This window comes from Giraffa tippelskirchi, chromosome 3, assembly GCF_054371585.1.
Source record: "Giraffa tippelskirchi isolate mGirTip1 chromosome 3, T2T-mGirTip1v1.2.pri, whole genome shotgun sequence".
In the NCBI taxonomy this organism is placed as follows: Eukaryota; Metazoa; Chordata; class Mammalia; order Artiodactyla; family Giraffidae; genus Giraffa; species Giraffa tippelskirchi.
The window spans coordinates 188,531,894-188,546,897 of NC_137277.1; the positions used below are offsets into that span (position 1 = coordinate 188,531,894).

The 15,004-nt window shown below is 48.6% G+C and overlaps 1 protein-coding gene and 1 long non-coding RNA gene across 2 annotated transcripts; one reads left to right on the forward strand and one right to left on the reverse strand.

Moving 5' to 3' along the window:
* Positions 1-687: 687 nt before the first annotated feature.
* Positions 688-4,944, reverse strand: LOC145542233 (uncharacterized). Its single transcript, XR_014079699.1, has 2 exons — positions 2,946-4,944; positions 688-1,799 (listed from the first exon to the last, which is right to left on the reverse strand). It is a non-coding gene; the product is annotated as an uncharacterized LOC145542233 (long non-coding RNA).
* Positions 4,945-5,029: 85 nt separating this feature from the next.
* Positions 5,030-12,835, forward strand: MUL1 (mitochondrial E3 ubiquitin protein ligase 1). The gene is made up of 4 exons (XM_081580646.1): positions 5,030-5,255; positions 8,765-8,852; positions 9,502-9,622; positions 10,895-12,835. Exons 1-4 carry the CDS (start codon positions 5,136-5,138, stop codon positions 11,616-11,618), a joined length of 1,053 nt encoding a protein of 350 aa, XP_081436772.1. The 5' UTR covers positions 5,030-5,135; the 3' UTR covers positions 11,619-12,835.
* Positions 12,836-15,004: the final 2,169 nt, after the last annotated feature.

Consider the following 15,004-nt stretch of genomic DNA (forward strand, 5'->3'; position numbering starts at 1 on the left):
TGAGTGATCACACCATCGTGATTATCTGGGTCGTGAAGATCTTTTTTGTACATAATAATGGGCTTCCCTGATACCTCAGTTGGTAAAGAATCTGTCTGCAACGCAGGAGACCCCGGTTCAATTCCTGGGTTGGGAAGATCCCCTGGAGAAGGGATAGGCTACCCACTTCAGTATTCTTGGGCTTCCCTGGTGGCTCAGCTGGTAAAGTATCTGCCCGCAGTGTGGGAGATCTGGGTTTGATCCCTGGGTTAGGAAGATCCTCTGGCAAAGGGAACGGCTACCCACTCCAGTATTCTGGCCTGGAGAATTCCATGGACTGTAATGATATTAGAAATAAAGTGCACAATAAATGTAATGCGCTAGAATCATCCTGAGACCATCCCCCCTCCTGGGTCTGTGGAAAAATTGTTTTCCACGAAACTGGTCCCCAGTGCCAAAAAGGTTGGGGACCACTGTATCGATGCTTAAAATCAAAAGACTGAGTATACCAAATATTGTTGAAGATGTTAAAGATTTGGGATTCTCACCCACTGCTGGTGGGAATATAAAATGGTACAACCATTTTTGGGAACTCCTAGGTAGTTTCTTAAGAAGTTAAACATATATCTGATGTATGACCCAGCCATCCTTGTCTGAGGAATTTACCCAAGAGAAACGAAAGCGTCTGTCCACACACAGACTTAGACATGCATGTTCAAAGCAGCTTTATTTGTAACAGTTAAAAACTGGAAACAATCCAAATGTCCATTAACAGGTCACTGAATAAACATTGTGATGTATTTACACAATGGAACATCATTCAGCAAGAAAAAAGGCATAAACTGCTACTGACATGCAGTAATACGGATAAATGTCAAAATAATTATTCTAAGTCCAAGAAGCTGGAGAGGAGAGAGTATACACCATGTGATTCTATTTATATGAACTTTTAGAAGACGCAGACTTACAGTGACAGAAAACAGCTCTGTGGTCACCTGGGGATGGGATGGGGTTTACCTCATTATAAAAAGAAAAGGGTCTCCGAGACACCCTGCCTGGGGTCAGGGGGTGTGTCCTGCATAGTATCCCTGTGTTCCACTGTGTCTGGGGGAGTACACTACATGGGTTAAATGCTCATTAAAAGTATGTTGACACGTGATAATTCCTAATAATGATTAAGTTAAGGGGTCTCCCACAGGAAAGCTCTGCAAGGAAAGTGAGTGAGGACCTGATGTGATTGTTAACCTTTTTTAAATTTCCCTCGGCACACCTGTGCGGCAACAGTAGGGCAGGAGGTCTAACCTTTCAAATCTCTCTGGTGCCTGGACCCTGCCAATGTCTCACCGGAATGCAGCACCTGCAAGGGCGTTTACCCGGTGACTCACAGGGAACTCAGGGACTCAGTGAAAACCACCAGCTGAGTATGGCGCTCAATGCTTCCAGTGGGGGCACTGTCCTCAGTAAACCCCTCCCCTTCCAGTTGCTCCTCCTAGATTCTCTGCCTGGTATCTCACTTTCCTCTTGGGAACTTAACCTCACTTTCTCTAAGTCAGAGGCTCCTCTTTAACTTGTGATTCAATGAGGACAGTCACGCTTAGCTGAGAACGGCGCCCTGGGGACATCTGGCTGCAGCTGAAAGTGTCCATCGTCCATCACTCCTAACAAGGTCCACATGACGTAAATCTCAAAATGTCGCAGTAGTTCAGCCTGGCTACTGAAGGATTTCAGCCTTTGGCAAAAAAAAAAAAAAAAAGACCAAACTGCTTTAAGAATGACAATCTTCTGGAGAAGGCAGTGGCAGCCCACTCCAGTACTCTTGCCTAGAAAATCTCATGGACGGAGAAGCCTGGTGGGCTACAGTCCATGGGGTCGCAAAGAGTTGGACACAACTGAGCAACTTCACTAAAAAAAAAAGGAAAAAAAAAAATGACAATCTTTTATAGAGTACAAACTTATGTAGGGGAAAGGTGGGGGAAAGATAAATTAGGAAGAGGGATTAACAGATACACACTACTCTACATAAAATAGATAACAACAAGGACCTAGCATTGGGAACTACATTCAATATCTTGTAATAACCTATAATGGAAAAGAACCTGAAAAAGAATCGATACACATGTAATTGAATAGATAAATATGTATAACTGAATACATATGGATACATATGTATAACTGAATCACTTTGCTGTACACTGGAAACCCTGTAAATCAACTATAATTTATTAAAAAAAAAAAACAAAGGGAATCTGGTGTTGGACCTTCCCTTCTCCACCTGGTGGGCTACAGTCCACAACGTCACAAAAGACTGAGCAACGGAGCATGCACGCAGGCCACACACAAAGATAAACTTAACTGGTTTAAAGATCTAAATACAAGAATGAGAACCTGTATCAATCTAGAGGGGTGGGATGGGGCGGGAGATGGGAGGGAGGTTCAAAAGGGAGGGGTATATGTATACCTATGGCTGATTCGTGTTGAGGTTTGACAGAAAACAACATTTTGTAAAGCAATTATCCTTCAATAAAAAATTAAATTTTAAAATATGGGGAAAAAAAGAATGAGAACCGTAAAACTCCTAGAAGAGAACACTGACAGAACACTCACTGACATAGTTGTGGCACTATTTTCTTGGGTAAGTCTCCTAAGGCAACAGAAATAAAACCAAAAATTAACTATTGGGGCCTGCTGCCAAGTCACTTCAGTCGTGTCCGACTCTGTGCGACCCCATAGACGGCAGCCCACCAGGCTCTCCCATCCCTGGGATTCTCCAGGCAAGAACACTGGAGTGGGTTGCCATTTCCTTCTCCAATGCAGAAAAGTGAAAAGTGAAAGTGAAGTCGCTCAGTCACGTCGCTCAGTCAGCCTACAAGGCTCCTCCGTCCATGGGATTTTCCAGGCAAGAGTACTGGAGTGGGGTGCCATTGCCTTCTCCAATCGGGGCCTAATTACATTTAAAACTTGTGCACAGCAAAGAAAACCATCGACAAAATAAAAAGACAATCTATGAAATGGAAGAAAATATTTTTAAATGATGTGACTGATAAGAGGTTAATATCTAAAATATACAAACAGTTCATACAACAATATCAATATACAATATCATCAACAACAACTACCTAATCAAAGAATGGGCAGAAGACTTGTATAACCATTTTCCCAAAGAAGACATACAGATGGCTAACAGACACATGAAAAGGTGCTCAACATCACTAATTATTAGAGAAATGCAAATCAAAACAACAATCAGATCACCTCACACCTGTCAGTATGAGTATCATCAAAAAGTCTACAAATAACAAATGTTGGAGAAAAGGCAACACTTGTACACTGTTGGTGGGAATGTAAATTGGTGCAGCCACTGTGGAAAATACTTTGCAGCCTCCTCAAAAAATTAAAAATAAAGTTATCCAGCAATTCCACTCCTGGGTATACATCTGGGGAAAAAAACACTAATTGGAAAAGATAAATACACCTCAGTGTTCATAGCAGCACTATTTACAATAGTCAAGACATGGAAGCAACCCGAGTGCCTAGCAACAGATGCCTGGATTAAGAAGCTGTGATATTTCACTCAGTCATTAAAAAAAAGGCTGAAATACTGCCATTTGCAGCAACTTGGATGGACCTGGAGAATATTGTGCTTAGTGAAATGAGTCAGACAGGGAAAGGCAAATTCTGTAAGATATCATTTATATGTGGAATCTAAAAACAGTACAAATCAATGTACATGCAAAACAGAAACAGACTCAGAGATGTAGAAAATACACTTACGGTTACCAAAGGGGGGAGGGAAGTTAGGAGAGACAAAATAGGGGTTCTGTGATTAACTGATACAAACCACCGAATATAAAACAGATAAGCAAGGAGGATATCCTGTACAGCACAGGGGGTTATAGGCATTATCTTGTCATAACCTCATGGAGTATAATCTGCAAACATATTGAATCACTGCTGTACAGATCAGAAAACATTTTGAAATCTGCTCTATAACTGTGCAGTGAGGATTAAGTGGTTTGATGCTGGTAAAACTTTTTGTCAGTTCAGTTTAGTCGCTCAGTCGTGTCCGACTCTTTGCGACCCCACGGACTGCAGCATGCCAGCCTCCCTCTCCATCACCAACTCCCGGAGTTTACTCAAACTCATGTCCATTGAGTTGGTGATGCCATCCAACCATCTCATCCTCTGTCGTCCCCTTCTCCTCCTGCCCTCAATCTTTCCCAGCATCAGGGTCTTTTCAAATGAGTCAGTTCTTTGTATCAGGTGACCAAAGTATTGGAGTTCCAGCTTCAGCATCAGTCCTTCCAATGAATATTCAGGACTGATTTCCTTTAGGATGGACTGGTTGGATCTCCTTGCAGTTCAAGGGACTCTCAAGAGTCTTCTACAACACCACATTTCAAAACCATCAATTCTTCGGCGCTCAGCTTTCTTTATAGTCCAACTCTCACATCCATACATGACTACTGGAAAACAACAGCTGTAGCTGTAATTATAAATTAGTAAACTAAGTTGTTACGTGTGATGATGGCAAATTAAGGAGTTACTTTAGTGATATAACCTGCCGTCTTGGAGGTGATAAGCTGTGCAGTCCGGTAAATTCCCCTCCAGTAGCAGTGTGACTTTGAACACATCCCCTAACCTCTCTGGCCTGTCTTCTCACGTGTAAAGCGGAAGAATAAAAGCCAAGACCCAAGGTTTGCCCTGAAGCTTAAATGTGTACTCCCCCTGAGTGCTTACTAGACGTTCTTTCCTCCCAATCCAATGGCGGAGTCATCGAACAACGCCTGCAATAATAATATCCCCAGGAAAGCAGAAGTCCTGAAACCGTGGCACTGGAAGCGATACAACTACAGCCAGAGTTGAACGGGTCGCGGAGCGACGAGCGATCGCTCAGGTTCCGCAAACCATTCCGCACTCCCAATTCCCGGAGAGCCGACTCCACCGAACGCAGCTGATGCCGGTCCATCACCCTGGCAACAGCACCTTCCGGTCTGTTGTGCCCGCCCTACCTCGCCCCACTTCCGGTTCCGGGTCCTGTGCCCTAGGCCGCGGGCTTCCGGGAGGAGCCGTCTGCGGGGCTGTGGTTCCGGGTGGCGGGAGGCTGAGGGGCGAGGGGTCGCTCGAGCGCGGCGACCTCGCCGGGGCTCGGCGCAGCCATGGAGAGCGGAGGGCGGCCCTCCCTGGGCCAGTTCATCCTCCTGGGCACCAGCTCTGTGGTCACCGCCTTCCTGTACTCCGTGTACCGGCAGAAGGCCCAGGTCGCCCAGGAGCTCAAGGTCAGTGCCGGAGCCCGCCCGGCCTCAGCCGGCCGTGCCGCCCCGCGGGAACGGTGAGCCCCCCGACCCGCCGTGGGCCGCTCCACCCTCGGGAGAAGACCCCAGAGAGGAGCCAGGCCCTGCGAGGGCGTCGCCCGGCCCCCAGGAGCCGGGATCAGAGTCGGGTCGCGTGATAACGGCTTCCCTTCCTCCCAAGTCCCTCTCAGTTACTCAAAATAAACTTTGACTTCATCACTTTATTGACGAAAAAATGTTTATTGAACACTTGCTATGCTCCAGGCGCCGAGCCTGGGTGGAACAGACAGAAATTCCTGTCCTCGTGGAGAGTGCATTCTAGTCCAACCAGACAGTAAATCAATCAGATGGTGTGAGACGTGGGGATAAAAACGACAGCCTAGTGCAGGGAAGAGAGGAAATGGGAATGCTGGAGAAAGGGAGGTTTGCTTTTTTAAACAGGGTGGCAGTTGAGCAGAGCCCAGGAGGATTTGGGGCGCGCGTGCAGGTGCCTAGGAGGGGACAGCAAATTTACCCTCTAGGTAACCACTCAGCTCCTTGCTTCTGCAGACTCTGCCTTTTCATATTATGGCCATTTAAAAAATATCGCTCACTTTCCTAATGTAGCACCTGACGATTTACACAACATATTCCCATCTTGGTTTTAGTTCTGCTTCACAGTAATTTGAGGTCGATGAAATGATACCTCCAGACTGCCAATCAAGAAATCGAAACTCGGAGGAAAGGTCTGTACAGTGTCAGTTTGGAGCTTAAATTTAGGTCTTTTGATTCAGAGTGTAGGATTTTTTTTTTCTTTTTGGTTGACCACATTGGTTTATTACGAATGTGTGAGTGGCTCATGAGAGATGAACCTCATTAGGTCAGAAACGGGATCTTATCCTTCCTTCCTTCTAGGTTCTAACTCAATGCTTAACAGAGAGTAGACACTCAATAAATATTTGTGGATTTGTTTTGGGTGAAATTTCTTTTTTAAAAGTTAATTTCTTCGATGCTGTGCCGGGCTTTCTCTAGTTGTGGCGAGCAGGAGCGAGGGCTACCCTCTAGCTGCAGTGTGCAGGCTTGTCATTGCAGTGGCTTCTCTAGTTGCAGAGCATAGGCTCTGGAGCGCATGGCTTCGTTGCCTCGAGGCATGTGGGAATCTTCACGGACAAGGGATGGAACTGTGTCCCCTGCACTGGCAGGTGGATTCTTAACCACTGGACCACCAGGGAAGTCCTGGCTGAAATTTCATAATACAGCAGGGCTTAATTTGACATTTATTTGGAAGACGGATGCCTCAACCTGACACACTTCATTATCATCAGATAATTTGCGTTGAGAGCTTAGAAACAAGTGTGTGAGTTTTGGAATACACCTAGTTACCAGGGAGGTGAATTTGGGGTGTGAGTCACAGCCTGGTGAGATTCCAGCTGCCTTCTTGTCTGCTTAATTAAATTACTTCTGAAATGACTGGCTGTGGTTGTAACTGATACTTCAGTTTCTGACTCGGAATCAGAAATCACATAAGCATCAAGTTGGCTAGAGATGGGATCCTTTGAAGCAGTGAGTGCTCCGGGATCCATCTTTGGATGACCTTAAAAGCTTTGCTAATTAGTTCCTCAATGAGGATGAAATAAGTAGCTCCTGCCTGGGAAAACAGTTGGGACTTGATCTTAGGCTCTATTTTCTTGATCCGATTACAGAACTTCCAGACTAGGGTTTGTGTCTTACCCTTTTACATCTCTCAGTGATGGGAATGCATATTTATCGCATACCTACTGTGTGCCAGCCCCCTGGTCTGGATTCTTTCACACCTTAAGTTTCATTTAATTCATACGAAAATCCTGTGAGATTGTTTTCCCCACCTTTTACATGTTTTGAAACTGAGACTGTGATAAATTAAGTTGCCCAAAGTCACAATAGAAGCTTGATTCAGTCGCAGGCTTTCTGACTGAATTTCACCTCCTTTCCTTCTAAAAAATTTTTAGACTATCCTGTGGTGGATACTTAACTATTTAGGTGACTTTGAGCAAACTACTTCACCTTTCTGAGCGTCAGTTTCCTTATCTGTAATTGGGGATGATAATGTCTACCGGAGAGGGATGGTATGAGCATTAAATGGGGTTATGCATTTAAAATGCTTAGTAGATGGAGAAGGAAATGGCAACCCACTCCAGTATTCTTGCCTGGAAAAGTCCGTGGACAGAGGAGCCTGGTGGGCTGCAGTCCATGGGGTTACAAGACTGAGCACGCGTGCATGAGGGGGGAGGGAGATAGGTTGGTAGCAATAAATGGGTAGAACTAAAAAAAAAAAATAAAATGCTTAGTAGAGTGCCTGGAATGTAATATATCTAATTGCTTATTTATTCACTTATTTCTTCATCAGATATGTATTTAGTGCCTGCTATGGGTCAGGCACTATCTCGGCACTGGGGGTACAGCAGTGAACAAGACCAACCAGGTCCTAGCCCTCCTACACTTACAGTCCAGTGGAGGGAGAGACAGATGATAAACGAGTAAATAAACTTGAGTGTGAGTTGTTTTACTGCCCATTGTTTTTATTACCTTTGCAGTGTATGTGGGTAGTAATTTTTATTGACCTTGCTCCTTTTGTTTACTGGGTAGCAGTAGCTTCAGTGCAGAGTGACCTTAACACCATATCCAGTACTCCCCACCTCTTTAGAGGTTACTTGTCTGGTATCTTTAAGACGGTGCTGATGAAAATATCTGAAAGCAGGAACTGTCTCCTTCATCCATCCCTGAATCCCTGGCCCCCAGCACAGTGCCTGGTTCAGGAAATGTTCAGTGGTTTCATTAATTTTACCTTACTTTTGATGCAGTAATAACAGGCTTGATTGGTTCCCAAGCACAGCAGATTGGGATGAGAATAGGAAGGAATGGAGAACTGGGGACTGAGAGGAAGGTAGCGGCAGAGGTGACTGTGCTCGTCTGTTTGAGTGGGAAGGAGGCAGATGGAAAAGTAGGATAATGTTTAGCACTGGTTCACAAAGCCACGCCCTATAGTGCAAAGGCAGTGCTTTATTATAATGTCTGATGCAGAGCATGAACTGACAAGGACCTGGTGATAATAACACCTACCACTGCCCAAGCCCCTACCATGTACTGGGCACAGGTTCACGTGCTTTTACACGTAAACTCTTCGGGTGCATGGTTCTGTATTGTCAAGAAGAGATCAAATTACATTCAGTTTATGGTATGCAGATTGATTAGTACCTTTAACATTTTCATCCTAATAAGTGAAACTGAAAAGGACTGTCTGTTTGATTAACTGCAGATAGAGGGTGAGTGGCAGCCCCATTTGAGGTGGCAGAAACAAGGCGCTGGTTTATATGATAAAAGTCCTGGGACACAGCTTTGGAATCTGACTCTCAGTCTCTTTCCTGCCTGGTTCTCTTATTCTCTCCACATGAAAAAAAGAGTCTCTTTCTTTCTTCACTTGTTTGATTGGGCATGTCAGTATTCAACAGTCAGTCCAATCTGTTGTTTCCATTTAGGGAGCTAAAAGAATCCACTTGGGTGAAGACTTAAAGAGTATTCTTTCAGAAGCTCCAGGAAAGTGTGTGCCTTATGCTGTTATTGAAGGTATGTTTGTTTATTGGTAAAATGAAAAATAACTCAGTCTTTCAAAGTTTGATAGAGATCTTCCTGGCTGACATTGATGGCCTTTTGTAGCCTTGGGGTGGGGGTTCAGAATTTGGACTTTGGAGTCCAGAAGACCTGGGTTAGTGCTGTATGATTTTGAGGAAATTACACAAGCTTTCGAGCCTCCATTGCCCCATCTCTTAACATATACTTTGAAAGTGAAAGTTGATCTGAAAGTGAAAGTTGCTCAGTCGTGTCTGACTCTGCAACCCCACTGACGGTTGCCTGCCACGCTCCTCTGTCCATGGAATTCTCCAGGCAAGAATACTGGAGTGGGTAGCTATTCCCTTCTCCAGGGGATCTTCCCAATCCAGGGATCAAACTCTGGGTCTCCTGCATTGCAGGCAGATTCTTTATTGTCTGAGCCACCAGGGAAGCCCCAAATGTACTTTACAGGGTGAGTAGAACACTAAAATGATGTGATCCATGTAAACTGCTCAGCAGAGTGCCCACAAAGCATAACTACTGGTGATAACATGGTTATCACTTTGATTAATTAAACTAACTCAAACCAAAAACAAAATCTAAATTACATTAAAGGAAAGGACAGAATAGTTCTTCAGAAATAAAATAATTTGTTTCCATTTAGGAGCTGTTCGATCTGTTAAAGAAACGCTTAACAGCCAGTTTGTGGAAAATTGCAAGGGGGTGATTCAGCGGCTGACGCTTCAGGAGCACAAGATGGTGTGGAACCGGACAACCCACCTTTGGTGCGTATTCTTGCTCCAGGGGCCCAAACCTGGAAGCTGACGTCCTGGCCCTGTCTCCACGTCCTCAAGCTCTCCTGAGACAGGGCGGAGACCAGTCTCTCAGTGCCACTAATATTCTTTTGAGAGGTCTGAGGACCTCTGCCACTGCAGTCTCCTAGGCGTCCTGTCCAAACGCAGATTCCTGGCCTCTCTTTCAGATCTGCCTAGATTGAATTTCCAGGATAGGGGACCTGGAGTCTGTAGATATGCACACTAGGGGTTGAGAAGCACTGATTGATGGCATGTATTGATGATTTTCAGTGCTCCATGCTGTAACATGGAGTACCATTTTTCCAACTGATCCTAGGGGGGTTCTGTTTTGGAGTTTTATCTTAATTTTTATTCTAAAAATTATAATTAAAATTAAAAATTTAATTTTAATTTTTATTAAGGATGCTTAACCTGCGATCTCCTCTTTTAACGAAATTTTAAGTGCAGCAATGCAGAACCATTACAGGCACAAGGTTGTACAGCAGATTTCGAACTTACTCGTCTTGTAGAACTGAAATTTATACCCGGTGAACATCAACTCTCCGTTTTCTTCCCTCAGCCCCTGGCAATCTGTTTTACTCTGTTTTGATGAGTTTGGCTACTTTGGATACTTCATGCAAATGGAATCCTGCAGTCTCTGTCCCTCTGCGACTGCCTGAGTTCACTTTGCTTAACGTCCTCCAGGTTCAACTATGTTGTCGCATGTGGCGAGATTTCCTTTTTCTTTGTTTTTTTTAAAGGCTGAATGGTATCCTGTTGTACGTATGGACCGCATTTTCTGAGTTCATTCATCGATAGACGTTGACGTTGACGTTGATTCCGTGTTTTAGCTGCTGTGAATAAGCAGTGAAGCAGGGAGCACAGATCTCTCTTCCAGACCCAGAGCTCAGTGCTTTTAGATCCATGCTCCCGAGTGGGATTGCTGGGTCATCTATGGTAGTTCTGTTTTTAAATTTTTTGAGGAATTTAAGATAAAAATCAATCTGTCGTAACAGGGCAAAGGGAAATAAAAAAGAGTAGAGGTGATCTCTGCTGGCATTTGTTGCCCACTGAGGTGGCCAGAGAACCGGAGAAGCTGCGCTTCCCTCTCCTGCGGCTCTGGACCGCTGGGATGTCCGCTGTCCTCTTCTCGTGCCCTCAGTTCGCGCTTGATCCTGCCCTGGCCTTGAGGTGGTCTCCACCCCCATCTGGCTGGGAGGTATTTAAGGTCCTCTGATTTATCTTGCGTCCTCATTCCTGCAGGAACGACTGTTCCAAGGTCATTCACCAGAGGACCAACACGGTGCCCTTTGACCTGGTGCCCCACGAGGATGGCGCGGGCGTGGCTGTGCGCGTGCTGAAGCCTCTGGACGCGGTGGACCTGGGCCTGGAGACCGTGTACGAGAAGTTCCACCCCTCCACGCCGTCCTTCACAGACGTCCTCGGCCACTACCTCAGCGGGGAGCGGCCCAAGGGCATCCAGGAGACGGAGGAGATGCTGAAGGTGGGGGCGCCGCTCACGGGGGTGGGCGAGCTGGTCCTGGACCACAGCTGCGTGCGCCTGCAGCCCCCCAAGGGGCCGGGCATGCAGTACTTCCTGAGCAGCCAGGACTTCGACAGCCTGCTGCAGCGGCAGGAGTCCAGTGTCCGGCTCTGGAAGGTCCTGGCGCTGGTCTTCGGCTTCGCCGCCTGCGCCACCCTCTTCTTCCTTCTCCGGAAGCAGTACCTGCGGCGGCGGCGTGAGCGGCGGCGGTCGGAGGAGGAATTCCGGGAGCGCGCGCATCCCGAGGAGGACCGTCTGGAGGAGGATCGAGAGGGCCCGAAGGGCGCCTGCGTCGTGTGCCTCAGCAACTTCCGGTCGTGCGTCTTCCTGGAGTGCGGGCACGTGTGCGCCTGCACCGAGTGCTACCGCGCGCTGCCCGAGCCCCGGCGGTGCCCGATCTGCAGGCAGGAGATCAGCCGGGTGGTGCGCTTGTACAACAGCTAAGAGGGGGGACACGGGGGGGGGACCCCGCCCCGCTTCGGGGGTGTTTATCCTCTCCGGGCCTTTACAAGAGCAGTGACGGGGCCACTGCCAGCCGCGGAAGGCCGCCTTTGTCCATCGTGGGGGTGGCCTTTGCCAGCCCCGAGGATAGGCGCACAGTCGCCCTGGCACGGGCGACGGGGGTGCCGCGTCCCTTCCCGGGAGCCAGGTGAGACCGTGTGTGGCTGAGAAGAGCTCATCGCCCAAGCGCCAAAGTCCATGGCCTCCAGCTTTTCTGCCCCTGTTGTCTAACCTCCCCGCCCCGAGGTGTGGGTCCCTGTGGACCTGAGCCTGAATGACTGGCCAGAGGGGAGAGCAGTTGCCTTGAGGAGCTGCCTGAGAGCCAACTGTGGGGCAGCGTTCCTCCCCCTTGCTTACCCCCCCACCCCCCAGGGAAGAGTCTCCAGGCTGGTCATGTCCCCTGTCTCTTACCCTGCTGGCCTCCCACGTGTGTGCATGTGCATCAGCATAAAAGGGAGTGAATCCAGCATCTGCCCTCTGCCTAACAGGCCAGGACTCTGGTCAGAGAAGGGAGACAGGTCGCTGGCAGGGGTACTTGGAATGGTGCCCGTTCAGTGGTCCTCCGTGGCGATGAGGGCAGGGCCACTTAGCTGCAGCCCTCCTGGGGCCACAGGACCTAAAGAGAAGGCACTCAGAGCACGCGCCCCACCCTGATTTGGAACTCCGAGGCCTGGAGCAGCTGCGGGCTGGCTCTGGTTTTCTCTGCCCAAGCTGAGTTGGGAAGGTCTTACCCCCAAAGGAAGCAATAAGGACGGTGCCCCAGCCTCGAGTTTTCTCAGCTTCTCATGGAGGCTCCCACCAAGGAAAAGTAGCAGCCAGCATCTTGAGCCCAGGGCCTTGTCCAAGCTAACCCTAACCCCGGCCACTGAAAAGCTCATGTCCCAGGGGTGTCATCACCGTCCCTTCTCTCGGCATCCTTCACCCCTCCCTTGTCCCGCTTGAGTTTGTGCGTGTAGACAAGTGGGCGAGCCTCTCTCACTGCCTCTAAGTGTCCAAGGTCACTAAAGTCAGGTGCACAGCGCTTCTCTCCTCTCCCGGGCTTTGAGTATCCATGCCCCCATCCCCCTTCGTGCAGGGGAAGGGGGGTGCTCTCAGGGGGCTGACACCAGCTCTATGCAGCGTCCAGTGTGGACGGCACTAATAAAACAGCTTATAACCAAGTGTGAGCATGCTGCTTTGAACAGGAGTTCGACAGCTAGGCCGACGCTTCCCTGGGAGGGATGGGGTCCTGTTTTGATGGGATGAACTGGGGACCTGGAGGCCTTGTCCTTCCTTGGCTGCAAGGAGGTCTGGGGGCTCCCTAAGGTGGGTGCAGCTTGGTGACGCCAGAAGAGGGGGGCCATGTGGGGAGTCTCAGGGCAGCCTGGAGACTGCCTGCGGGTCATGCCTGGCCTCGCCCAGAGCCGTCCTTGAAGAGCTCTGCCCTGACATCCTGAACACAGGCTGTGAGGTTTCACCTGTGGGGAGGATGGGCCAGGCGGGCACTGGGAACAGCAAGGGGGACACAAACGTGTGTACTCGGCGCTCTTTCCGGCTTGGGTTTCAAGGTGGGTTGATCCTCACAAGACCCTGCAGGCTCTCACGTCCTCTCATCCTACAGGCAAAGAAGCCAGTCCCGAGAGGGTATGTTTCCTGGGTCAAAAGCACACAGCTAGTGAGGCGGGTGGTCCACATTGAAACTCCAAGCTGTTCCAGTCTCCTGACCCTCCTGCTCACCAGCGATGGTCCTAATTCCCCTGATGCTCATGGGAACGCCCCACAAGACGCTGTTCCCCATGTTAGTGGAGGAGATCACGCTGTGGAGGAGGAGGCAGGTTGGTGAGAGTCCATTTGCCCAGTGAGTCCTGTCCAGGGAGGTATTACGACCCTGGCTTTACATAGAGGCATTGTGGGGGCGGGGGGCAGGCTGGGAGGGGGACTGGTGGGGCTGACCTCGGAGCATCTCAAAAGCATCTGCCGTTCTTCTGTGTCCTTTCAGCAGGCGCTCTGAAAGAGGGTCCAGGTTATGAGGATGAATGAACTGTGTGTAGGGGTGAGTGGGGGGAGGGTGTGTGTTGAATCTATGAAGAGGTCAGCCCTCGGGATGAATTTCATGAGTGAATCTGATCAAGTGATTGAAAAGCCCAGGCCGACTCATACCCTGGGCAGACCGATTCTTCGGTCTCGAGGGCTCCTCCAAGGGAGTTGTGCCCATCATGGGAGACACGGGAGCAGCACACCGTCCCTGCCTTGAGGTGACAGCTGGTTGGGAACACGAGCTCACACGTACCCAGACTCCAGACCTGAGGTCCACATGTGGTCCTAGCCTGGCTGGACTGAGACTGCCCTGTGTTCTCCATCATGCATACCAGTCCCCACCTTCTGTTTAAGAAGCTCCTTTCCAGCAGGCTTGAAGGGGCTTAAACTGATGTGTGGGATGGAAGCTGGTGAAGAAGTGAAGTGAAAGTCGCTTGGTCGTGTCTAACTCTGCAACCCCACGGACCATACGGTCCACGGGATTCTCCAGGCCAGAATACTGCAGCGGGTAGCCTTTCCCTTCTCCAGGGGATCTTCCCAACCCAGGGGTCGAACCCAGTTCTCCTGCATTGCAGGCGGATTCTTTACCCACTGAGCTATCAGGGAAGCCCGTGGAAGCTGGTGGTGGGGGACTAACCATGGGATTGTGGTGAATTTCAATTCAACCCTTAGGCTCAGCCACTTGAATCCGACGCAGACAGCATTCAGCCAGGATATTGCTCCTGGTGTTTTGAAATTCTTTGCGAGGTACTTGATATGGGTGAATGCTTACAGTCTGACAAAGCGAGTATTGTTCACCCCGTTGTACAAATGAGAACTTCCTGGTGTAGCAGGGTTACAGTTTACTGACGGGCCCACATCATCACCAGCCTGGCAATGCTGGGCTCTACCGATGCCAGGTGTGTTTCTTAGATTTAGGGTGAACTGGAAGTGGAGGCTATATCACCCCTTTTTGCAGCTTATGTGATTTGCTCAAAGCTATCAAAGTCAGTATAAAGCCCTTTCCCTTTAAATCACATTGAACCTGAGAGGCTAAGAAGGAAAACAGTCCAAGAGACCAAGTGACTATTACAGATGCACATCATTTTTGAAGCCAGTCAGCACCCTGAGAATCACCAGTCACCCCTGGTTTTACAGACCGCAGGTTGAGGCCTACCCTGATGGAGGAGGAGCCAGAAGGCAGGTCCTTGGAGCCCTAATTCATTCAGAATTATGATGGAAGATTCAAACAGCAACAACATGACAAACTAGGGCAAACTCTTGACACCTTTTGCAACCCTGGTCCTAGCCTGGATGTGGACAGATCTGATGTG

Excerpts from the sequence above, each read along its gene's own strand:
- MUL1 (XM_081580646.1), top strand. The coding sequence starts at position 5,136 with ATGGAGAGCGGAGGGCGGCCCTCCCTGGGCCAGTTCATCCTCCTGGGC. Across the intron at positions 5,256-8,764 it reads AGGTCGCCCAGGAGCTCAAG|GGAGCTAAAAGAATCCACTT; the intron begins GTCAGTGCCGGA and ends GTTTCCATTTAG. Across the intron at positions 8,853-9,501 it reads GCCTTATGCTGTTATTGAAG|GAGCTGTTCGATCTGTTAAA; the intron begins GTATGTTTGTTT and ends GTTTCCATTTAG.